This window comes from Suricata suricatta, chromosome 8 (assembly GCF_006229205.1).
Source record: "Suricata suricatta isolate VVHF042 chromosome 8, meerkat_22Aug2017_6uvM2_HiC, whole genome shotgun sequence".
Taxonomy (NCBI): domain Eukaryota; kingdom Metazoa; phylum Chordata; class Mammalia; order Carnivora; family Herpestidae; genus Suricata; species Suricata suricatta.
Window position 1 is genome coordinate 3,457,528 of NC_043707.1, and position 25,162 is coordinate 3,482,689.

The 25,162-nt window shown below is 55.1% G+C and overlaps 1 protein-coding gene across 3 annotated transcripts; it reads right to left on the reverse strand.

Annotated features, from left to right (window-relative positions):
• Window positions 1–97: 97 nt before the first annotated feature.
• Window positions 98–25,162, reverse strand: CDIP1 (cell death inducing p53 target 1). 3 transcript variants are annotated; one of them, XM_029949537.1, is made up of 6 exons: window positions 25,059–25,162; window positions 3,999–4,080; window positions 3,430–3,533; window positions 3,173–3,328; window positions 2,137–2,410; window positions 98–2,025 (listed from the first exon to the last, which is right to left on the reverse strand). In XM_029949537.1, exons 3-6 carry the CDS (start codon window positions 3,512–3,514, stop codon window positions 1,914–1,916), a joined length of 627 nt encoding a protein of 208 aa, XP_029805397.1. In that variant the 5' UTR covers window positions 3,515–3,533; window positions 3,999–4,080; window positions 25,059–25,162; the 3' UTR covers window positions 98–1,913. The 3 variants fall into 3 exon arrangements, with proteins under 3 accessions (XP_029805397.1, XP_029805398.1, XP_029805399.1); XM_029949538.1 differs by lacking the exon at window positions 25,059–25,162 and adding an exon at window positions 24,721–24,840; XM_029949539.1 differs by lacking the exon at window positions 25,059–25,162 and adding an exon at window positions 24,116–24,661.

Below are 25,162 nucleotides of genomic sequence, written 5' to 3' on the forward strand. Positions count from 1 at the left end.
TCAGAAGTGCTTTGGAGGTTTCCTACATTTTGAGATAATTTGTTTATAAATAGGATAAAAAGCATTATATAACAATTCATGGTCTAAAATACAAATGTGAACTTAAATATTTTTATTGATAGGAATCTGTTCCCTGTTTTATATATTGAGAATCTGTAAAAGTTTTCGTCAAAAAAGGATGAAATGGTGGGGAAAACTTTGTCTTCAACTACTGAAGAAGCCCACCCATTTTCACAGTTGAAGGGTAGGGAAGGAGCTGGCTCAGAACCCAGGGGCAGACTGCCTGCCTCCCATTAGTCTTCAGACCAGCAGCCTCAGCCCCAGTGGCCTCTCGGTCTTGCTTAAGGGAGCAAGCAAATTTGCCTGCAGGGCGGGGTGACCCTGAGCTCAAGCTAGGGGGCTCCAGCCTGCAGACTATGTGGGCAGATGCCTTGGTGTGGAGACGGGGGAGACAAGGATCAGAGAGTAAGGTGAGCCTGCAGTGTAGAGAAGTGGAACTCATACCCCAGCCTGGTCACAGCTCGAATCCCAGGGCTCGTCCACGTCCACACTGGACTCTCATGTGGCTCAGTGTCCTCTCTGGGCAGTCAATGAACTGTAAGCACTAACACCTTGAGGACTCAAGCCCCTGCCCTTTGACCACTTCGAGCCCCACCCTCTTTCCCTTGAAGAAGGAAGCCAGGCAAGAGAGCAGAGGCCCAGGGCAGGGGAGTTAAAGGGCCAATTTAATGAGAAACTACAAACTGAGAGCAGCCATGATTCACAGTGACAGGAGGCCATGCAGTGGCAATGCGAGACGAGGAGAGGGGCGGCGGTACAGCGGTCCACAGGAGCAAGTTCACAGACAAACCAGGAAATAGTGTGGGCTCAGGCCCAGGGCAGGTGTCCTCTAGGGCACTTTCGCCACGTGTGGCTGCTCCTTCCTCGTCCCCAGCCTGTCCCAGTCCAGTACCACAGCTGTTTCTGCTGCTGTGCCTGCTGTTGAAACAAGTACAGTGACAGCAAGTCAGCCAAGACAAGGCCCAGCATTTACTGGGAAGAGGACCCATGGAGAACCACTGCAAATCTGAGCGTGCTTGCAAGGAGGCCCCGTCCTCTCCAGTCCTCGCTGGGCTACACCAGCCGCTGGGCAAAGGTCTTGCCCATACACAGCAAGGACGTGGTATAGGTAGATGGGCTGGACTCCCGGGCATTCCTTTTGGCTCTAGCAAAGACAGGAGTCTGGAGGGGTGGCCAGAAAGGGAGCTGGGCAGGGGCCAGAGGCAAGTCCCTTCTTGGCAAGCCGGGGCCTAACCACTTACCCCATGACCTGCAGGTGTGCTGATTTCCCTCCCTTCCCCCGCGTCACTCCTGGGCATTTGGACAAGATAGTAAGAGTTCAGAGACCAGAGTCATTCCTTCTAATTCTCATGACCACCTCTGGCACCCCAGCAACAGAGCCAGGCCTTATGACCCTGTCCTGCTTGAGTCCACTCCCTGACTCTTGGCCCAGCAGATCAGAGATAATTGTGGCTACAGGTATAGCCCCAGTGCTGGCCCCAGTTCTGCTCTGGCTGCTTTTGGTCCCAGGGAGTCAGGACCAAATCTATACTTTGTACAGAAATGGAGGAATGAGACCCCAGCAGGGAGACCGTGTGAGGAGACCCTTCCTGGTTTATCTTCCTCCTCACAAATACCAAGCAAAACGAGGCTCACTGCCATCCTCCTGCCACTCGCTGACCCTTGGCCTTAAATCCAACAGAATTTTTGCCGAAGAGTCAGATGCTCAGGGAAGGGCAAGCCAAAAAGGACAGGACTTCCAGGGGACCAGTGGAACGGCTTCCATGCCCAAGTGGGAGCAGGGGAGCCACTGAGCAAGGGGAGGAAAAGCACAGGGGGCCAGACTGACAGCAGGGAGTCCAGTCCTGGCTCCGTTAGCACAGGCGCTTGTATGTGTAGATGTAGGCTTTGCAGCTGGGGCACGTGTGCGTCACGTCCTTGAAATCGTTGATGAGGCAAGGGATCAAGCAGCAGCCCAGATCACACCTGAAGCAGAGACCGGGGAGGTTGGACAAGTCACTCAGGGCACCCAGACCTACTCCAGCCCCTCCCCTCCTTCCTCCCACCCCACCCCTGCCAAGGACCCACATGACCTACCCCATGAAGCAGCAGAAGAAGCCCAGCACGAAGTTCATCAGGCCAATCTCATAGGAGATCTTGGTGGTGATGGCCTGTTGGCAGTGGGGACACACTGTCTGTACAGGCGCGCCTTCAAAGATCTCTCCCTGAAGCACCGTCACCGTAGTGGCGGCCCCTGAAGGAACTAAGACTGTGGCAGTGTGGCCCCCAGGGCCAGGGTAGGGCCCCGGTGGATAGGGCCCTGGTGGGTAGTATCCCATGGGTGGGTGGGGGCCTGGAGGAGGGTAGAAACCTGGAACGGCACAGAAAGCAAAAGATGTCACTGGCTTGCTCCCTGCCCCACGTGAGAGCTAAGCACAAAGCCCCAAGGTTCCCAGGACACAAAATGAGGCCTCAGAGGCCAGGCCCTCGGCCAAGGTGACCACCACATTCTCCCAGCCCTTCCTGGTCCCAATCCTGTGAGCACCAGGACAGAGCAGCTCCTTGGTCCAGTCAGACGTGGCAGAGCTGGGAGAAGGCCTAATCTCCTTGGTCTCCACCTTGTGTTTGCTCCCTGCTTCTGGCACACAGGGGACCGGCGCTGTGCCTCGTAGGAGGGGGAGCCTTGCCACGCACCAGCCTCGCCCCTCATGCACACAGGCTCTCCTTCCCACCAGCGTCAGATCCTGCTACTTGGGACCAACTTCCCCTAACCTGGGGCCGCCTGTGCAAGAGCCCTGGGACTCTCTCCAGCCTGAGAAGTCCTTGTGGAGAACTGCTGGGTGAGCAGGAACCCAGGCTTCCACCATGGACTCCAGACCTTGGCAGGGAGAGGCCCCTGTAGGACGCATGAGTCTGTACCTCTCACTGCACCTGAGGGGCCTTCCCAGGAGCTAGCCCTACCCCCAACCCCCCAGCAGGGCCTTGCTCTAGGACACTTCTGTCCCCCACAGCCCACACCCAGAGGCAGCCCCCCTCTCACTGGGGAAGAGAACACAATGCCTGCACCAAAGGCTGGATGGCAGCCCAGAAAATGCACTGGGTGCAGGGGTCTGCACTCCCCCATCCTCCTTACCCGGAGGCACGTAGGTGCCTTCTGCATTCATGTGCGGGGGGATGAAGCCGGGCTGAGGCATCGGGTGATTTGGTGGCTCATAGGGTGGGGGACCGATGTCTGCTGGGGGCATTGACATGCCTGGTGGGGGCTGCATCACAGCTGGGGAGGTGCGGCCTGGACAGAGAAGGGCAGGGAGAGCGAGTTCAGAGGGCAGTGGCTGCAGAGTCAGGCACCAGCTTCTAGGAGCCGGGACCATCCCGAGCACTGAGCCCTACCTGGGGTCGGCGGGGCTCCACTCTTCTCCTCCAGAAGAGGGGCCGTGGGGCTTCCAGGATAAGGAGGGGGCGGCTCATTGGGCATCTCTGCTGCTTCTCCTGACCTGGAACAAAAACCCGGATGAGCTAAGCTCCCAGCCTCTGCATGCCGGTCAGGTACCACCAGCCTGTGACTGTCCTCGGAGTCTTAGCACACAGCCTCCCGTGACTGCTCCCGCAGGTGTGCCCTGCCCTTGCAGCTCAAGTCGCTTTTCCTTCTCCACATAAATCTCTGTGCTCTGGGTGGGAACAGAACTTAGGCACTAGGACCAATTCCTTCAGGAGAGGGGTTTGGAGTCACTGGCTCCTTCTAAGCCCTGGCGATGTCCCACCATCGCCAAGGATATGCCAGGCCCAAAGCCACCATCCTGTGCCATCACCCATGCCCCGTGCCCAAGCCAGAGGGCAAGGGTGCCCTGCGAGGACAGAACCTGGTGAGGCGGACCCTCCCTCCCTCCCCCAGGGGAGCAGGCTGCTCTGGTGCTAGAGCACTGTGGCTTGCTTGTGGGAGGATCTGGAAGGCTTGTTACCTCGAGTCGAAGGTATTCAGAAGGAGAAGCAGGACAGGCTCCTTCCACTGGCAGAGGGGCAGACACGCAGGGCTCTGGGGAGCTGTTTGGGGTGAGAACAGGCAGGCAGAGCCTCAGCCACACTCCCTCCCCAGTTCAGCTGGTTCGGCCCCTCCCAGCACAGCACCCTCCCACCAGCCTACCCACTCAGCTCCCCTTCCTCTCAGCTGTTGATCCCAAGTCCCCTCCCCACCAGGCTCACACTGGCCCCCACAGACCTGCACCCACTGCAAGAAGAAATGAGAACAGGCGTCTCCCTACTCCCCAGCTCTCACAGGCACTGTGCGCACCAGGCAGAGGCCTTCGTGTTTGTTGAGAACAGGGCGGGAAGGAAGATGCCAAGTGAAACATTTCCCTCATTTCTTTCCCTCCCCAGGCTCCCTGAGCACCTGCTGCTGGGCCCTGGGGAGAAACAGGACACCTGGGGCCTTCCTGCCCTGGGTTGGCATCCTGTCTCCTTCAGCAAGGCCCCTCCTTTTCACTGTGCCCAGCATAAAAGGCTAGAAATTAGTCACATTTTGGAGTGGGGCTCAATGCTTTTTTTCCTTAAGTGAAATAATAGGAAGTAACTCCAAACAAGACAGACATGCAGTGAAAGCACCCTAGAGCCCCGCCAGTGAAGTTCAGAGCCACGTGGGGATGAAGGGCCCCAGACAACCCTGCCGGGGAGGAGGGAGCCTGGAGTTGGGAAGTTGATTAAATCTCACACAGTGAGATCAGTGGCACGGCCTGAGATACCAAATCCAAGCAACAAAATAAAAAGAGATAAAAATTGATGTCAGTAAAATTACAAACTTGGATTTCAAAGGGCACCACCAAGAAAGTGGAGAACAGCACACAACACAGCGGATTTTTACACCTCCTCTACCTAGAGAACTTGTGTTTAGAATATCTACATAAATAATTAACAAAAAGACAACCCAATTAAAAAATGGCAAAGGATCTGAATACACATTTCTCCAAAAAACAAATGCTCAACAAGCACATGAGAAGCTGAACACTTAGCCAAAAGGAAATGCAAGCCACAATGAGGTACCATCTCTCATTACCACAACTAGAAAGTAACAAGCACCATGTAGAGAAATCGGAAGCCCACACGCTGCTAGGTGTAGGGGGCACACAAGCACAGCAGCTTTACACTGGATGTTCTTCAAAGGTTAGTAACACTTCCCACCTGACCCACGTGATTCCCCTCCCTGCTGTGCATCCCCAAGAGAATGGAAGATCACACACAAACTTGTACACAAATGTTCACAGCAGCATTACCCATAGGAGCCAAACAGTGTCAGCAACAGACAGCATCCAACCACTGATCCGTGGACAGCTGACCTGCAGACGTGCTGGGCGAACCTGGGAAACAGGACGCTCAGTGAAAGAGACCAGACACAGAAGGCTACGCTCCGTGTGTTATTCCTTATAGGAGAAGTCCAGGGCGGACCAATCCAGAAAGAAGAGCATTTTCGTGGTTGTCAGGGCTTAGAAGGTGGAGGTGGGCAGAGTGATGAATACGGAGTTTCCTTTTGGTTCCCTTGACAACGCTGGTAGTAATGATGGTTGTGAATTGGGGCACCTGGGCCGCTCAGTCGGTTAAGCATCTGACTCTGGATTTCAGCTCACGTCATGATCTCACAGTCCTAGAGTTCACACCCATAGGAGGCTCTGCACTGACAACGAAGAGCCTGCTAAGGTTTCTTTCTCTCTCCCTCTCTCTACCTCTCCCCAGTTCAAACTTGTGCTCTCTCAAAATAAATTTTAAAAAATTAAAATACAACAAGAGTGAATTGCACATATTAAATGGAGAAACCACATGTGATTATGTCAATAAAAGATTTAAAAAACAAAATTGACTTATCTCATCTAGCCTGTCTCTGCATGTCCCTGCCAGTCTGTACACAGTCACCTGTATTTTTACAGTTGCTGGTATGACAGTTTTAACATGTGTCACATGTATTTTCTCCATCTTACAAGACACCACGACCAACAATTGTAATATTCCCTACAATGGGCCTATCACGGTTTATTTGACCAACCGTTATCAAAGCATTTGCAAGGCTTCTTGTTACTTTCAGAAAAACAAACAAAATACCCCGAGAAAACCTTTGACTAGTGCTCTTTCCTTTTCTTGCGTTATTTCTTTCGGTCAAACCTGCCAGAAGTGAAATTATTAGGTCAAAAGGTAATGGCCCCTTTGTGCTTTTGGGGAAGGATGATGACAATTTACAGTACAAACTTTGGGTACTACTGTTAATTGCTTATTTGTAATGTTAAAGTGACACTTGGTTACTTACTTCTTTGACCACTATGAAGCAAGACATGTCCAAATGTTTATATATTATGACCTGTTCTTTTGAATTTGCTAATTGTAATAATCCTTTGAAGACATGGAAACCAAGAAAAGATGGGGCTTATCCGAGGTCACGTGGCACGTAAGAGGACGCGCGGAGGTAAGAGCCAACCCTGACTGCAGCTGAATTTCACTAGCGCTCGGTCACGAGAGGGCAGCCCAGGAGTTCCGCTTCCCGGCAGGACTGGAATGTGTGTGCTGGGCCTGGGCGTCCTTACCAGCCCACCAAGTGCCCTCCCGACGGCAGTAAAAGGCACCTTTCCTTAAGAGCCTTGCATCTGCGGAAAACTCTGTATTACATGGAATCTCCGATTACGGGCTGGCACCTGCCATAAACTCTCCTGTCCTACAACCACCTGGGACGCCTCTGAGGCGGCACCAGTGTCCCCAGGTGCTACGAGAGAGGAGCCAGCCTGGGTCCTCCAGGCACCCGCATGTCCTAGGGCCACATATGCACTTAGGCCACCTCTGAAGACACCAGCGTGGCCTTTTCACCATCATTAGATCTAATTTCAGTTTCCTAGAGCACGAGATTCTGCTTCTGGAGTTCCACCATCATGATGGCCTGAGCCCGCCACACAGAGCAAAGCCCTCCACTGGTGTCCACCCAACTCTGAGCCGACTTCTGTTCCTACAGCAGGCACAACTGCCAGCCACGGGGACGCCTGCAGCGCGCACAGGGACGGGTCTGCCCTGGCCACTGCCCGTCTCGGAGCCTCGCTTGCGTAGCAGGGCTCTGTCGCTCCCGTCTCCCCTCCCCCATGGGAACCGTCCTTCAGCTGCTTTCTGGAACTGTGACTTGTGGCAGAGACGGAGGCGGGCCCCTTTGGTCTGGAAAAAGGTTTCTGAAAAACAGATCATGAACTTCTCTGGAATTCAATCTCCACTCCCCAGCGCCTCCCAATATAAAACCAATGTGCAGGCCACAAAACTGCATCGTCTGAGGTGTGATAAAAACTGTAAGACTGCTGTGATCGTAAAACAAAACAAACCCACATGTGCAAAAGCAAAACGTTTTCCAAAAGAAATGCACACTGCTCAAATTAAGCTACACATGCAAACTTTTAACTTGAGATCACACCCCGGTCAGAGCATGGATCCCCAGAGGCCAGGGAAGGGGCCGCCAGACTCCGCCTTCGTCAGTTTGCAGTTCCCAAAAGAGGAGAGGGAGGCCGGAGGTCCCAGGGACCCAGGGCAGTCAACATGCAGCCCTGAAACCCAGGACGAGCCTCTCAGCCCCCCAGTCCGGCCTTTCGGATACAAACCGTGGAAAAACAGAGAGGTGCCTGGAAGCCTAGCCAACCGAAGGCCCAGAGGACTTGACACTGTGTCCCTTTACACCCCTGGGATTCTGTGGACGGAAAGGCATTGCCAGTGCGGGGTCCAGAACTAGGGATCCAGCTGCCCGCGCTGCACCTGGCCATTCGGCGAGGCGCTGGCCCCAGCAGCACACAGGTGTGAGGGCACCAACGCGGGGCACCCAGGGCGCCAGGGCTCAGGCGCCACCCCGCATGGGAGCAGAGGTGCCCTGTGAGCCAAAGCATACCACACAAGGACAATTTGTTGTTGTTGTTAAGTTTATTTACTTGAGAGACAGAGCGAGTGAGCGGGGAAGGGGCAGAGAGGAAGAGAGAATCCCCAGCAAGCTCTGTGCTGTTAGCGTGGGGCCGGGTGCGGGGCTCCATACCACAATCCATGAGCTGAAACCAGGCAGCGGACACGGATTCAGCTGAGCCCCCCAGCTGCCCCCCAACAACAACAATCCTTAAATGAAGTCCTCATGTCAGAGGCACAGTGCAGGCACCCGGTCGGGGCGTGCCCCACGCAGGCAGGGACGTACCAGGACACAGATCCTCCACGCCTAAAAGGACTCCAGAAGTCCTGCAGTCAGACGTTCCTGAGTGAGGACCTGGCAAAGCAGTCATCCAGACATTCCCCGGGATGCTCGCTATGGGTGCTAGCCTGTCCCCCTCAGTCCCCTGGGCCAGTCCCCCTAACATCCCCACTTCAGAGAAAGTGAGCACACTCACGTCACACCCAGGGCCACAGGCCCTCACAACCACAGTGTTAGGTGTTTTCAATGGCTTCTCTTTAGCCTTCAGTTCCCGTTTCCCAGTGCAGTTCCAGGGTGGGGAGGGGTTTCCCACTCAGTCCTGGGTCAGAGCCATATGCCGCTGCCCAGCCCCAGCAGCCTCTGCTTTACAAACCACCGACCCTTGCTTGGGAAACACAGCTGCTTTCCTGAAACTGAAACGAAGCAGGATCTGGAAATGTGTGCAGGGCGGAGGTTAGGTTACTGGTTGGCACCTGGTCACAGGAGCCTCAAGGGTCAAAGTGACAGAGCAGATCAGTGTCCCTGTGATGGCATTTTCAGGATGAGGCTGGGCTGTAACTAATGGTCCCAACCTTTGCCGGGGGAGGGCGGCAGCGTGGGCCAGGTGGCTCAGGAATTAGAAGGCTCGAGACGCCTGGGAAGGTGCTGTGGCCTCCAATGCGTACCCCACGCCTGTAGCCCTCCCACACCGCCCACTGCCATTAGCACAGGCTCACTTCCCTGAGATCGGCAAGAAAATCCTTAGAACGGCAAAGGCCATGGCCTGCCACAGGATGGTAAGGCCCTGGGAAGCGGAGGACAAATTCAGAGAGCCCCAGAGGATGGGGGCGGCATGCCCAGGAGAGAGGTCCTGAGTGGTCTCTGGCAAGAGAGACACACAGGCAGGCCTGCACGTGCTCCTGGCCCACGTGAGTCCCACTCTGGCCCCCACACCCACGATTAACAGAGCCTAGGACCCACTGTGGTTCCATGTAGAATGGAATCATTCATCACCCTAAAATGAGATGAAACCCAGCTCCACGTCTGTCTGTGGATCCACGGCCTGTCTGTCCCTGCCATGACCTCACTTTCCCAAGGGCAGCAGGTGCTAAGGCTTCTGAGGAGAGGACACAGATCTCCCAGGCACAGAGCCAGGCCCCTTCTGCAAAGCCATCCACAGCTTCCCTCCTCAGCCCCGTGGAGTCCTGGTGCCACCTGCCGGACCACTGGAGCCTGGTCCCGTTGGGCACTCAGCACAGGCCTACTGCAGAATAGAAACTTCTGTCCTGCACCCCAAGGTGGGTTCCACCCTCAGTCACGCCACAGAGAATAATCAGGCCTCACGCCCTTGGAGAGGCTCTGGCTTCTCCTTTGATGAGCTGGAGGGGCCAGGTGAGGGCTTCCCCTGGTGTGAGGAAGGAAATAATGTCCTGAGGTGCGCGCTACGGGCCTTAGGCTTTGGCGGTACGAAACCAAGCAAACTGTCTTACTGCCTCACCCCGACTCCCATCCCACCAAGCCCAGGCTCCACCTGGAGCCCAGGCGTCCAACACAATACTCTTAAGCACCTACTGAGGAACGGGATAGCTCTGAGGAGAGGACACAGTTCCAATGTGGGCTCAGGAAGGCAAGAATCCAAGACCCCACCCCCTTCTCCCGGTCACAGCCCGCCAAAGATTTGCCCCGCGTCAGTTGCCAGTTAATGGGAAAACAGGGCTTACGTGAGAGTGTGGAGGTCTGGAGTCAGCCCTGCCCTTGAAGCCGGTGGCCCTGAGTGAGCCACAAACCATCTGTGAGCCTCAGTCTTCCTGGGACTAGAATCCCTGCCTCAGGACCAGGCTGCATGAACAGTGGTAATGACATGTGTCTAGGGCCTGGCACACTCACGGTGCAGGGGACCAGAGCCCTTTTGGGTCAAAACACACGTCTGCTGGGGGAATGATGAAGATCTGGAATCAGACAGTGGTGAAGGGGGCACAGCTCTTCAAACATACTAAAGCCACTGAATTATGCACTCAATCTTTTAGAGAGAGCCCGCAATTGGGAAAGAGTGGCAGAGGGAAAGAGGGGGGGGAGGGGTGGGAGACGGAGAGGGACAGAGAGAGAGACAGAGAGACAGAGAGAGAGAGAGAGAGAGAGAGAGAGAGAGAGAGAGAGAATGAATCTTAAGCAGGCTCCACGCTCAGCATGGAGCCCAACTTGGGATGAGATCCCACAATCCTGGGATTATGACCTGAGCTGAAGCCAAGAGCTGGACACGAAACCGACTGAGCCATCCAGGCGCCCCAGACTGTACTTTAAGAGGAAGGCCTGGACGGCATGTGAATTATAATTACATACCCCACAAGCAAAACCCACCCAGGTTTTAGCCATCTCTGTGTGTGCACTGTTATAAATCAAAGAGATGGAGAAGAAACACCCAGAGCAACGTCGTCATCTCTGGGGTTGAAGTTTGGCAGCCACGGTCCAGAGAGGTGAGACTTTCTTTCATTACGTACATGTACATGCGCGCGCACACACATTAAACAAAGAGGTATGTGTATTATTTGTATGACTAAAATCTTGAAAAAAATACAATTTTAGGACAGAGCAGCAATGGGCAGCTTTGGTCCCTTGTGACACACAGGAGGCATCCACCTGCTGGAGCACAGATTTCAGCTGCTTTCCTCTGTCCCCTCACATCTCAGGGAGGAGTCACGACCACAAGACCTTGGGGCCCTGGGAAATGCCTCTGAGCTCCACTCTGCTCCCAGCTATTCACCCTCCCTGCAGAGGCTGCTGCTGACCCAAAGCTCGGCCCTCCCGCAGCAGCCTCAGGCGGGCTTGCCATGGGCGCTGGGCGGACCGGGCCCAGGCCCGCAGGACGCTCTCCCACAGACTTGAACTGTCCCGCACACTGCCAAGCGCTACCCGGCCCTGCCCTCACGGGACCCAGGGCAGGGACAGACTGCTTGATTCGAAGTCCCATCTGTGCACAAGAGGGCGCTCTTGGAGGATGGAGGAGGGACACAGAGACACAGGGGGGAGGGGACAGCACCCAGAAGGAGGACTTTCTGGCTTCTGTCCCTGCAAGGGCAGTTCTCTCATGTTCTGAGTCTCCAGACTCCTTCACCCTCGATTACTGAGGATTCTAAAAAGGTTTTGTTTTTGTGGGTTTTATCTACCAATACTTACCATAATAGAAATGAAAAAAGAGACTTTTACAAGTATTAATTCGTTAAAAAACAATAAATGCACTACATGTCAACATCAATAGTTAAAATAACTACCTTCCCCTATAACTGTAACGAGACAACTGGCATTGTTCTACACTTTGGGAATCCTGTTTAATTTCTGGCTTCCAGGGTTCTCCTGTCTGCTCCTGCATGCAGTCGGCTGCGCTGTGCTGTTTTGGTTGAAGTGCGTGAAGAACCTGCAGGTTCCCACAGATAAGGATCTGGAAAGGGGAGGGCGTCTGAGCTGTCTGTTCAGATCCGTAACTGTGGACGTTCTTCTGGACACAGCCAGACCTGACAAGCGGTAACTTCTGAAAGGTTAGCTGCAGTATAGAATCTGAATCCTTAGTGGATTTTCCCTGTGCTTCTGTTACGACTCACTCGTTTACCATGCATTTGGAACGGCTCTTTTACACATGCATGGCTTCTAAGGGCATGCACGGCTCCTTCGGAAAACCCGGAGATTACGTAGATCTGACAGCGCTGACCACCTAAGGGTATGTAGCTCCCCACACCCAAATCACACCGTCAGCATCACCTCCAATCTCGAGTCACACGGTCAGTATCCCCTCCACTCTCATCAGAAGAGTCTGGAACTATTGGGAAGCCGTCAAGCTCACAGTGGCAGATACAAATTTTCCAAAATTCTAACTTCCCCTTGAAAGTTCATTTTATCATCGGCCATCAACAGAACAGCTTCATCGCTGGCGATAATTCTAAAAACTGAAGGCAGACATCCTCCTTGAAGTCGTGGGCTCACGGTCCACTTTCAGGAACATGCCCACTGGGCCCCCGAGTCCGGTGGGCCGCAGTTCGCACGTCAGTCGCTCTTTGAAGGAAACCCGCAGCTCCATGACAAAGCTGGTCCAGCTCATGAGTCAAATGACTGGACGTGCTTCTCCCTGGGGCATCTGTCATACTTCACGTGCGCGCTGATTTGACTCCTAGTTTTCATCACGTAGAATGTTAAAAGGATGTGTACTCGAGGATCAGGATTATTTAATAAAGTTAATCAGTTTTACTGCTTTCTTTCGTAGGGGATGCGGGTGTGGTGAACATAATGGCCACGACGACGGGCAGCGTGGTGCCCTCGCTGCTGCACCACACGTGAAGCCGGCACGCTGAGAAGGGCAATGCCACATCTCAGCGTCACTGGAGTCGTGACCGTCAGACCCCTGGAAGCCTCCGAGACGGCACACAGATCACCACTCAAGCACCGCTGTGCTAAGGGGGCTCTGCAGGGCAGCAGGGGCTCCACGTGCCCTGGAGCAGTCGGTGCCAGTGAGCCCGCCCCGCCGAGGGACATGCGCTGCAGAAGAAGGTGACCAGCTCAGAGCCCGCTCCCCACTTTCCAGCTGTGGGAGCGCACCATGTCTTGGATCTTGGTGTTTGTAAACAGAGGAAAGCATGCCTACCCCGGGGCCGGGGTGGGGGTTGGGGGGGCCTGGAGCGAGGTTTAAGGTAAACAGCATGTGCCTGGCTCAGGACCCAGCCCATGACACCGCACAACGGCCCCTGCTGTTATCATCATCCGCTCTGAGCAACTTCCAGCAGGAAAGAAAACAGAGCCACGCAGCTCCTGCCCCTACAACTGCGGGGGTCCTGGTGTGTGCTCCCACAAGATCCTGGGGTGACTCGGAATGAAACCCCACCTGAGTAGCTCAGCCCAGTGGAGTTCATCCGTCACAGAGACAGGTTGAGGCCATTTGCTCCGTGGGACTCCTGGAGACATGCTAGGCTCAAGGCCTCAGACGGCCGCACCTTCACAGACAGTCATGCCCCTGGGAAGGGCGCTTGCCCGGGACACTCTGGGCATCTGCCGAGAGCCTGTGGCAGGTTGGCCAGGCAGAGCAGCTGCAGGACCACCTTTCCGGGGGCTGGGATAGACTGTGCACTGCCCCGCTCCAGAGGAACCCAGCTTCCCAGCAGAGTGGCACTAGGGAGCCAGCTGGCCCCACAGGAGCACCTCTGTCCCCAGGACACAGATTCCAGGCACCTGGCTTAGAGCGGGACTTTGGCATTTGTTGGAGAAACTCAAAGACAGCTTTCCACGTTGCCCACAGCCTCCCAGATGCTGAACAGACTGGCTCCTACTGCCAGGAAGGTTGGAGGCCCGGGGTAAACAAGCCAAACGCCCTCTCGGGTTTCTGAGAGCCACCCAGAGAAGGGGGAAGAGAGCCCTCTCCACCCCTGCTGACCCCCGCACAGGAGGCCCGGCCTACACGTGAGTGCGGCATCCACACCTGACCCACCCTTCCTGGGGCCGTGTGATAACTGAGACACAGACGTGGATAAGCCACGGAAGGGCCAGGCCAACTTGAGGTGTCACTGACTGGGGGGTCTTACTTGCCAGGGACGGCCACAGACTGCCTGGGCAACACCACGCATTCTTCTGTGCCCTCCAGTCCCTGGGGCTGGGCTCACCAACAGTCTGTGTGGGGGCCACTTCCCAGAGGTCCTTGGAGCGAGAGACGGTGCTTCTTTTGGGAGTAACCAATTGTCTGTTCACAACCGTAGTTGTGTAGCACGGCAGGAAGTGACAGCACAGTCCCTGCCTTCCAGAAGCTACAATCGACCAACAGAAGACAGGCATTAAAAAGTCACACCAAAACGCCAAACATAATTACAAAGTGTGCAGTGTAGTCTAGAGGACTTTGAAAGCACAGAAAAACTGGGCACCTTCCAGGGGTCAGGGAGCGGCTCTCCGAGCAAGCCAGGAGGAGGAGCTAACGAAACCAGCAGGTCACGGAGGAGATGGGAGCAGCGGCTGGACGGTGAGTGACAGAGGAAGGACAGTGGCTGCACCTGCTTGGGTGGCCAGGTCCCAGCCTGGAGCCCGTGTTCCAGCTGCATGGCCGCGGGGGCTGCTCTGCCAGAGCGCACAGACCGCAGACCCCCGCGGGGGACCTGGGCCCACGCACAGGATCTCGGGCCGGGAAGCCCTCAGCACCTCCACGGCAGCGCCCTGGCCGTTTCCTTCCCGGCCCGCTCTCCTCAGTGGTGCTCCCTATCGGCAACCACTCAGTCTTCAGGAACAAAGATGTGAACTTTCTTTCTCAACCATCAATGAAGTTTTGAGCTCACAGGGTTCAATGGCATCCTGCCCACCATGACAGACTATACGACCTGGGACAAGTTACTGATTCTCTCTGAGCCTCAGTTTCCCTACCCTGTACAACCACACTCCACTTTTATTCAGGACAACAGACACTCCCAGCCTTTCCTACAGTCACCTGTGCCCACCTGACTACTATGACTATGGCCAGTGAGTCACAGTGTAGTGATGTAAGGACTGGCAGAAAGGGGCTAAAAGGGGAGCCACCTTGGCCAGGAGATGGGCCCTCCTTCCTCCCGCCCTCCTGTCCGCTGCCTGGACTTTGGACATGGCAGCTCCCACGGCCAGGCCTGATCATGAGGTGACCCTGGGCATGGAAGCCACACCAAGGCCAAGTGAAAGTGCCCAGGCCCTGAAAGACTAAAGACACACCAACCCTGGACAGAAATTACCACTTCCTCTATTTTCTGTGAGAAAGAAACAAACTTGTTTCAAGTTGGTTATTTTAGGTTTCTTAGTAAAATGCAGCCAGACCTAATTCCAGTAATCAAAGAGAAACGGAAGTGTTAGTTTTCTAGCAATTCTCAAACATACTACAGTCAGAAATTACTTGTGACTGGTAAATTTCCAGTTGATTATTCATGAAGAAAGAATACAAGTATCATTAAAAATGTACAGTGCTGGGCGATTGGGTGGCTCAGTCGGTTAAGCATCTGACTTCGGCTCAGGTCATGATCGCATGGTTCGTGGGTCTGAGCCCTGAGTTGGGCTATGTGCTGACAGCTCAGAGCCTAGAGCCTGGAGCCTGCTTCGGATTCTGTGTCTCCTTCTCTCTCTGCCCCAACCCCGCTCATGCTCTGTCTCTGTCTCAAAAATAAACATTAAAAATGCTTTTTAAAAAATGTACAGTGCTAGTTAGGCTGAAGGTATGTTGACAGGCGGTCCATACCTGAAAAGCTCCCATCATGGACTTCCCGAGGACTTGGCTCTCTCTAGCTCCCGCTGCCTCCACACAGGCTCACTGAGCAGTCCCTCGGGCTGCTGCGTTCTAGCCCCCGGAGGCCTGGGAAACCCTGTGGCCCACTTCCCTCGTCCTTACCGACGCAGGCGGGATGAGAGGCCCTCCTTCCCTCAGACAGCATCACTGGCGGCTGCGGACCACGTATTTTTACACGTGAGCATGGGCTTATCTGATGCCATGGGAATTCTAAATATTCAAAACAAGCTGAAGACGCGGAAAGGACCAGAAAGCAGATCTGGCTTTCCCATCTGCCTCTATCAGCCCACCCAGCCGCATACTCCTCCCTGATCACGATCACGGCTTCAAGGAGCTAGTACAACAGCCCAAGCCGAGAGCCCCGTGAGCCATCACCGGTGCCCTGAAGTCTCACATCGAGCTTAAAGGGCAGAATCCTCACCTACGGGTGCCCGGGCGCCAGACCCCACACCAGCCTCCTCATTTGTGACATGGCAGCAGCAGCCCCTGCCCCGCAGAAGTGCGGCGAGGCGTAAATGAGGCAGGGTGTGAAGAGTGCACAACTCTGAGCCCGTCACACGGTGTCAAGCAACACAAATTTCTGCTCATATCACTTGTATTTATGGAGCTGCACGGAGCAGAGCATGAGAAAAGTCCACAATTAAAAAAGAAAGGAAAATATACTGGTTGCTCTTAGAAGTAAAATCAAAAGGCAAACAGGACTCAAAGAATGGTTTAAACTAAAAAGTAGTAAGTTCCCCAGGAGCTGTGAGGATGACAAGGGTCATAACTGTACAGTTCACGCCACGCAGAGTCCCTGAGGGTCAGCACGCGGCCACAGCAGCGCAGTTAGTAGGACCTGCCTGGAGGACGAGTTTGCTACTTCTTCATTCTACTTGACTAATTCCATTTCAAGGCCCCTGTACTAGAGATAAGTGACCACGTGAGCAGAGTCACAGGCCAAGTGTTTGGATGTATCAACATCTTGTGTTCCACCAAAGGGACTGGCTACCCATGTGGATTCCCCATACTGTGGGATTGTTTCCACCTCAAAACACGAGACAGACCCATTTCATAGGTGGAAAGACTGACTTGATACTGCGTTGTAAAATCAGTGTGTGTCGTGTAAGTCTACTCCAATTTTTTTTTTTTTGAGAGAGGGTACAAGTGAGCGAGGGGCACGGAGGGAGACAGAGAGAATCCCACGGGGGACAGAGGAGGAGGGGCGGAGACTGACAGAGAGTTCCATGGGCAGTGCAGGGCCCAAGCTCACGAACTGTGAGATCATGACGTGAGCCAAAGACAGATGCAACCGACTGAGCCACCCAGGCATCCTGTGATTCTACTTTCAAGGTATATATTTACATTCAGATTACACACCAAATGTGAAGAATTGTTTTCTTTGGGTATTAAGATTTTGGATCACTGGTTTATATACAAATACACATACAGAAAGTTTTATGTGTAGTTCCTGGTCTAAGATGAGCAGCTCCTTTGATTGGTTCCTTCCCAAAAAGGCTCACTATAATTGTTAAATGTAGGTGTATTCCTCCTCAATCCAGAAAGATACCTCCGACTGTAACCGAGTTTGGCCCACAGGAAGAGCAGCATCCAAGAAGCAAACCCGAGGACTGGGCGCTGCTGGCCGTCTTCGCGTGGGTCTCCTGAGGCTGGCGGCAGGAGCCAGTTCTCTAGACCAGGGCACCGTAGCGCCTCCAGGAAAACTGAGGGTCCGGACCCGCAAGTAGGATCATAAAGGCTATCCAAGGGGGTTCTCGCCTCAGAGACCCTGCCTGGGGAACCAGCAGGTCACGTGGCAGAGGAGCGCATGTGAGGAAAGCCCAATGGACGCATGTAAAACCGACCGATGAGGTTACTGGGCTCGTCCGAAGCCCCCAACTGGGGCAGGCGCTGGGAGTTCTGGCCAGGCCTCTGACCTGTGGCCCAGCAGCTCCTCTGCCTTCAAAGTGCCCCCCCCCCCCGCCCCCATGCAGGATGAGCCTTGGGAGCCTGATACAGGAGGAGGGAGAGGAGGAAGTGCACACTCGGGAGGAGACTGAGGATGGACTGAGGGTGAAAAACAGTTACAGCTGCAACCAGCACTGAACAACAAGTCATCTGCACCTGTCCGACAGGCAGGCCGCGAGAACCAGAGGGCCGGCTAATTTTAGAAGCACGAGGAATCTAGAGAACCATCACTTAGGCAACCATGAAGCCCTGACAGGACAAAACCCTTACCTCTGCCTCCACTCGGCTGACACAAGGCCGTCTTCAGACTGACTCCATTTTAATCAGTTATCTCTGATCAAGACGTGCCATTCTGATCCACGTAGAAGCATGAGGCCCTATGTGCAGCCAGCCCGCATGGCCACGACAGTCACAGCCACCCGGCTGGAAGAATCTTATTTCAGATACAAATGACTACAGTGCTGTTGCCGGACCAGGAGGGGAGCTTAACCCACAGCCAGGCCTTGTCCAGGTCTCCCGGCCCAGGGCCATGTGGAAGTATCCGTACATCATTTAAAAAATTTTTAAATTTTATGTTCTTTATTTATTTTTGAGAGACAGAGAGAGACAGCTCAAGCAGGGGAGGGTCAGAGAGAGAGAGAGATACAGAATCTGAAGCAGGCTCCAGGCTCTGAGCTAGCTGTCAGCACAGAACCCGATGCGGGGCATGAACCCACAAACTGTGAGGTCATGACCTGAGCCGAAGCCGGACGCTTAGCCGACTGAGCCCCCCAGGCGCCCCTCCATACATCATTTAAATCCTTCCTGTCCCGGGGCCTTCTCTTAATTATTTTAAACAAAGCACAGCAGGGTGCAGAACAGGGGTTGCAGCAACCTCATCAGTGCTGGGGTGACATGCTTCTAGAGGTCACCTGGATGGCACCAAATGAAAAAAGCCAAAAACCAGCCGACCTATCGCAGATCAGTAATCCTTCCTAAAAGCCACTGCGATGGGTGGATGTTGTCAGAGACAACCTTCTAAAAAGCACACAGTAAGAGGCTATGTGGCAGCACCAATGGAAAAGCCTGAGAGACCAGAACAGTCCAGGGACTCATCCTCCAGTGGAAGCAGGCCAATCAGGCGGGGCCTGCGTCCATGACCACATGGTGTCCACAAAGGTGGAAGGGAAAAGTGGGAACAAAAGTGCTCCAGGACACGTCAGTGAGGACTACATCCTATCCGTATTTTAAATTACATTACACAAAATAGTATATGGAAGGTTAACTAAATTCCTGTCACTCTCAACAGACAACTGACCCAAAGGGTTTACTCACGCCACTTCAGACAAAAAGGTTTCCCATCTTCTCCCTGGGAAAGTGGGAGCTCACGCTGCATCCGGGGTTGCCTTATTTATGGGCACGTGCATACTTCTCCAGGAGTCACACACCTAGGGTCCACCTTTCAGGCCAGAAATATCACTAGAGACCACCGAGTCCAAAGTCTCGGCTGACATTCATTACTCTTCAAACGTTTCCTAGGCATCCTAGGCATCCACCGGGGGCAGGGGGCAGTGCTGGAGACAGCGGTGGGCAAGGGAAGGCAGTGCCCATCCCCCCGCTGCTCTCGGACTGTGAGTGGCCCAGGGCTCGGAGCAGGGTCCTGCCTCACGCCCAATGCGGTTCACCGCACCCGTGTCGGCCCCACCTCTTTTCTTGAAAGTATGCTCATGCGGAATCTCCCATTCCCACAAAGGGAGTTTTACATGGATTTCACTGCACCCAGAACCGAAAGGGAAACGAGTGCAGTGAGCTGACCAGGCCTCCTGCTTTCCCCTCGGGGAGGCCAGGGCCCGGGGGGATCAGAACGCGGGGGCTCTTGTGCAGCCTCCTCAGGAGCCCAGTTCCTGCAGGCCTCTGGGCTCACCGACCACTCAAGGCCTTCCAGGGCAGGTGGACCGTGAGGTGTCTGCTCTACCAGCTGATGTCAGAACCTGGCCGCTGAATGTTCACCTGGGAACTGTATCACCTGTACTTCCTGGAGCACCAGAGCACACACAGACCATGGTCCCTACACCTCAGGACCTTACCAGCCCTTACAAAGACAGGACAGCTGAAATGCAAACACAGTATGCAATTTCCTTCAGCACATAAATACCCAGCACACCTGTGAGCCAGGGACTACCGAGGACCCGAAGATGGGGGAAGACACGGGTCTCAGCAGGCCTTACATCTGGGGGGAGGGAGGACACAGAGCTAGGTAACGATCACGGTTTGTCAGACAGTGCTGCGTGCCACGGAGGAGCACAGTAGGGAAGGAAGTGCTACAGGAATGCAATTCTAAACAGGGACGGGTTCTCAGAGGGGCCAGCCTTCCGGCTGAAGACGGAAGAGGCCACGTGCACAGCTGTGGAAAGAAGGTCCGAGCAAAGAGAGTTAAAGGCAGAGACCTGGACTGCGTCCACACAGGCCCAGGGGCTGGTGGCTAGGCGGCGTGGGTGCCAGGAGAGTGGGAGGAATGGGAGGAGTGAGAGGAGTGAGGGCAGAGGGGCCGAGAGGGGCGTAGGCCAGGACCTCAGGCTGCCAGAGGACGGCCATTTTTATTCCAAGTGAGATGGTAGGCTTGGGAAATCAGGTTGTCCGTGTGTCACATGGCTCTCTACTTCCTGAACTATGCCTGGTGTACTAATGTGGGTCCCCGAAGTTCTGACATCAACAGGGGCTGCTAAAGGTGGGGAACCCTTAATACCCAGCCCACCTCCAGGAGGCATGGCCAGTTTGAGTGAGGCCATGGAGAAAGGAGACAGGCAAAGCAGGTAAATGCACACAAATACATGTAACCAGAGCCTGTCTACACAAGGACAGAAACTGAGGCCTGAGCCTCAGACAGCACAGAATACCCCAGAGTCCAGGAACTGAGGAGGGGCGAGAGGGGGCCTTCCAGCCTGGAGCAGGGCAGAAGTCCCCCAGACCTGGGAAGGGCGGTGTTACTCAGCACAATGGTTACTAAGTTTGTCTTTTCCTTCTTTCAAGTGACTGCCTGTTTGAAGAGACTCAGACTGTTGACTCCTTAATTCAGCCACCATTTCATGGGCCCCTCTATGAAGATCCCTCACCTTGAGGTCCTTGTCCTCAGGCAGCCACAGATCCAGCGAACAGGCCGGCTCAAACTTAGGAAGAATTTGCAAAAGGTACTGAACAAAACCCAAATGAGAACTCAGGCCAGCAGGTGCTCCAGGTGAGAAAAGGGGCATCTGTGGGCCAGGACACTGGGGAGGCTTCAAGCCACGTGGCCCCTGCAGGAAGGAGGGCAGGGATTCCAGGCCTGGGACACCAGAGTCATCATGAGCACAGGGGCAAGAGAACACTGTGGTCAAGGGCTCAGCCTCGCCAGCAGGACCTGCAGCTCTCAGATGGCTCAGACGGGGGTCTGGGGCCAGTGTCTCCATGGCTCTGGGAAGCATGGCACATCCTGGCTGACGGGGTGGATAAGTAACGCAGCCTGGCTGGTACCCTGGCAGGGGCTCTTCCCTATCCCAGAGGCCCGGAGTCATTAGCAGTACACCTAGTCGCCAAGATGAATGTCTGAGAGGTGTCCCAGACTCTTCTCTGACCCTGCTCTGGAGAGTCCTGCCAATACTGTGGTTCAGAAAGGTCTGAGATCCGCTTTCTTGTCTACTGGTCAAGGCCTAAGGGGAGAAGTCTAGACCTGGCCCCATGTTCCACGTCTCTACTGCAGCCACCCAGATTGCAATCTGCTCTTCTCCAAACACACCGAACACCACCCCTACCAAAGGACCTCTCACAGATCCCTCCACATGCCTCCCCCAGCCCCTTGCCTTCCCTGTGACTCCCTTCACACTTTACTCACCTCCCAACCAGAGCAACTGGGGGGCTCTCCCACTTGTGTTCCTGCAGGCCCTGCCCAGCCCCTGGGACGGGTATGCTGAATAAGTGAGTTCGTGAGGGCTGGGGTCAGCCTGACCAGGCTTCCTTGCCATTCCTGGCCCAAACGCCCACCGCCACAGCCACCAGGCCAGAACCCAGCCATAGCAGAGATGGAGTCCCTGGCTTCCTGATAAATGGGCCTTTGTCTATGGCCCAAAATCTAGAAGACCCCCATTCTAGAGTCACAGTCAATGCCCTGGAGCACTTTTCATGATGAAGCCAGGACAGCCCAGCCCCCCAGCCTTGCTCCCTTCCGCCCTGCTGTGCCAGTATCTGGCGCTCTTCAGTACATCATTCCACAGCTGCGGGAGGGAGCCCTGGGCAGTGTCCCTGAGGCCACAAGGATGGAACACAGATGAGGGCGCTGCCAGGTGGGCCCAAAGCAGGTACAAAGGGCGCTCCCTGCGAATACAGCGGCATTCGCTGCTGCCTCCCCCGCCTGTAAGACCTTTGCTCTTGATCGTGATTAGAACTGTGACCATTTCACTTCCTCCAGGAAGAGCAAAGGGTTCGATTTCTCCCCAAACCCCACCCCAGGACACCCCTCCAGCCCTCTCGCCCTCCTTCTGCCATCTCTGTTCTCTATTTCTCCTTCAAGAGAAAACAAAGACACTGGAATAGACCCGAATTCACACTGAACACTTATTGGACACACCATATCCACATCCCCAGGTTTTACTGGACCGTCATGACAATCATTGTGATAGGAATCGATGGTGCCGGGCACCCAGTGGCCAGACCACAAAGGGGACACAAAGGGGCAGGAATTAGGAGCACCAAAACAACGATGAGAGACGCTTTCCGGATAACTGATCCGACATTACCAAAAACATCACAACCACTTTTATGGAAGCAATCAGAATGTCACTGGACTTCCTTCCCTGCACTGCATGGTTCTGTGCTGGTTTTGCTTCGTCTGACATTAGGGGACACTAATCTCTCAGCACGAGCAGATGCAGGTCTATCTCTGCCTATTGCAGACGTACAAAGAGAGGCTCTGGGAGGGCAACTGCCTGGTCACACAGCTTGGAAGTGACAGAAGTGCCCCCAGCAGGGTCTGCCTAGTCTAGACAGTCCTGGCCCCAGAACCCCACCATTGTCACCAGAACCTGATGACTCACGGAGCAGGAGAGGTGCTTGGTCTGCAGGCTCAAGGGCGACCAGACCCACATCTCCCTGGGTGGGCTGCCCTCCGGGGACAGAGGCTTTGCCACAGGCCAGGCCAGGCGCCCCTCTCCTCTGCAGCACTCAATTGCAATGCAGCCTCTACCATCTCCTGAGAAGACGTGCCTGGGAGAGTCCCGACTGCAGGGAGGAGGAGCCAGAAGCCGCCTGTGGGGTTCTAGAAACTGGCACGATCCCACTGTGTACACTCATTTCCAAGTCCCTTTGTGGAGGTATAATGAAGCTCTCGCCCAGCCTCGAGCCTGGCTCTCCTCTCTCCTCCCCACTGAGGGCCAACACAACGTGCTGCGCTCCCCCTGCATGTGGCCTTCCCACCAGCGTGACCTCTGTCCTTCACTAAGGATAGAGACATCAACATAAGGTGCCAGGACTCTAACCGCCACATTCCCCGGCGTCCTCCACGAATAAAAGATGTGTGTGCCCTTTGAATAGTGTTTCTGAAACTGGAAACGAATTTCCACAGGCCCTGTCTCTTCTCTCCCTCTCAGACAACTGAAAAGGATTAGGGGTTGGAGTTTGTGGCTACAGAACAAAGTATCTCAGCCCAGGGGGCTCAAAGCTTGTTAGCTGGGCTACGCAGCCCTGCTCCCCCGGAACTTTAGAAAGCACAGCGAACTAGCAGGCTCACCCCAGACAAGCTCACACTGTGAGCAGCAGAGAGGAGGATTCAGGCCGACACATCATCTACTGCCAGCTCGATGTGCTGGGGCAATCTACTGGGATACATGTCATTCATGCCCCTCAAGCCATTCTGTTCCCTGACACATCCCTGGGTGTCCCACATTCCAGGTTTCTGCTCTTAGTGATCTTAGAGCTGGGGCCCACTGTTTTCTAGTCTTTGTAAGAGCACGTGTAAAGTTCTTTCCTGGTTCCAGAAGCCCATCCTCTGGAAAAAACCTCCAAACGCCTTCGGCTCCTCAGGGTTGGGAGACAGAGAGCTAAACCTTCAATACCCAGGGCTTGTTAGCTGAAAAACAACATGCAAGAATTCTAAAATGCTGTTATGTACGTTTTTAACTATTCGGGAGGGACACAGAGTGACGTCCCCACTTACTGTGACACACGTAAACAAACAAGATGGACTGTTGGTTAGATCTGTGATAAAATCCAGTAAAATGGTCTAAACTTTATGCGGTGGTGTGTGGGCGTTCAGTATAAAGTTCCCTCCACTTTTAGGTATGTTTCAAATGCTTCCGGATTAAATTCGGGGATGGAGGGCAAGGCAGAGCTGGCACACCTCCTCCCACCCAACTCTTAAGTCAGCCCAGAGGTAAGAAACAGAGTGCCAAGGAGAGAGGTCACACTTGCCCAGGCACAGGCACCAGGGCCCAGGTCACGTACAAAGCTGGTCAAAGGCCGTGTTCCAGGGCCTCGGTCCTCTCCACTTTAGGATAAAGCTTCTCAACCCCAAATGGGCCTGAGAATTATCTAGGGAGCTTATTAAACAATCCTAGCCACATCCCGTAACTACTGAATCAGAACCTGGGGGTTGGGGGGGCTGCCCCCAGGAATCAGCCCTTCTAACAAAGGCCCCGGTGATTCTGAGGCAGAGGATCTCAGACCCACACTGGAGAAACTCTGGGCCGCCAGCTCCTTACCTGACACCTGTTGAGAAGCCTCCCGGAAACATTCAGAAGAAAAGAGAAACGCACACCCACGAACAAGTGCCCAAAGCAGGGCTCGAAAAAGCCGTGAGAGTTCAACTACGCCGAGTCCTCGACGGCACGAAGCCGGGCTCAAAGCCAGGCCAGGTCACTGACTCCCTGCCGGCCCAGACGCTTGCGGGCCCGGAGCGGACGCGGACATTTACAGACGTCGGCGAGCGAGGGCGGGCGGGGGAGGGAGGGGCGCGCGGGCCCCTCGGGCCTGCCAAGGTCACAGAGGAGCTCAGCAGGGGCTTCTGTCACAAAGACTCTGCTCCCGACCCCCTTTCCTCGAGGAGACAGTCACCGCGGAAAGCCGGAGACGCTACTTCCCCAACCTTCCTTATCGGAGACGTGGGAAAGGTGAGGAGCTGGACCCCGAGGAGCGGGCTGGCTAGCAGCCCCCAGGGCACCGAGCCCCAGCGCCCGCCCGGGCCTGGCGAAGCTGGAACCGCAGCCCCGCAGGGAGCCGACAAACCCAGCGACGGTGCGACGTCAAAACCCCGAGGGCCGCTCAGTATCGCATCAGCTCCCGCTGCGCCGCCCCGGGGGACCTTTACCTCGGGAGACCGGGAGCCCGAGGCCGAGCGAACGCCGAAACAGGCCTGGATCCAGGCGCTAGGAGGACAAGACCCTCAGCCCCGCGGGGCCTAGTGCGCACACCGCCCCCCGCCCGCCCAAAGGTCTCTGGGAGATGTAGTCTGTCTGTGCGCCTGAGGCGCGCTCCCCAAGTCGGGGAGACCACAGTGCCCGACATGCACCGCGCAGGCGCCGCAGGCGGGGGCTGGGGGCTCCGCGGTCGAGGTCATTCCCCCTCCCCCCGGGGGGCCGCGAGCGCCCAGCCCTGCCCCCGGGGGAGCTCCCTGGGAAGCTGTCTCCAGTGGACGAGGCGACTCACCGACCCCGCGGCACCTGCTCCGGCCGCAGCAGCAGGAACGGCCACCTCCGCAGCTCGCCGTCGCGCGTCTGTCAGAAGGAGGTGGGTAGGCTTTAGAGCAGGGC

Coding starts and splice junctions, on each gene's coding strand:
- CDIP1 (XM_029949537.1), bottom strand. CDS start 3,514: ATGCCCAATGAGCCGCCCCCTCCTTATCCTGGAAGCCCCACGGCCCCT. Junction 3,329..3,429: donor TGGAGCCCCGCCGACCCCAG/GTAGGGCTCAGT, acceptor TTCTCTGTCCAG/GCCGCACCTCCCCAGCTGTG. Junction 2,026..2,136: donor TTCTTCTGCTGCTTCATGGG/GTAGGTCATGTG, acceptor TCTCTGCTTCAG/GTGTGATCTGGGCTGCTGCT.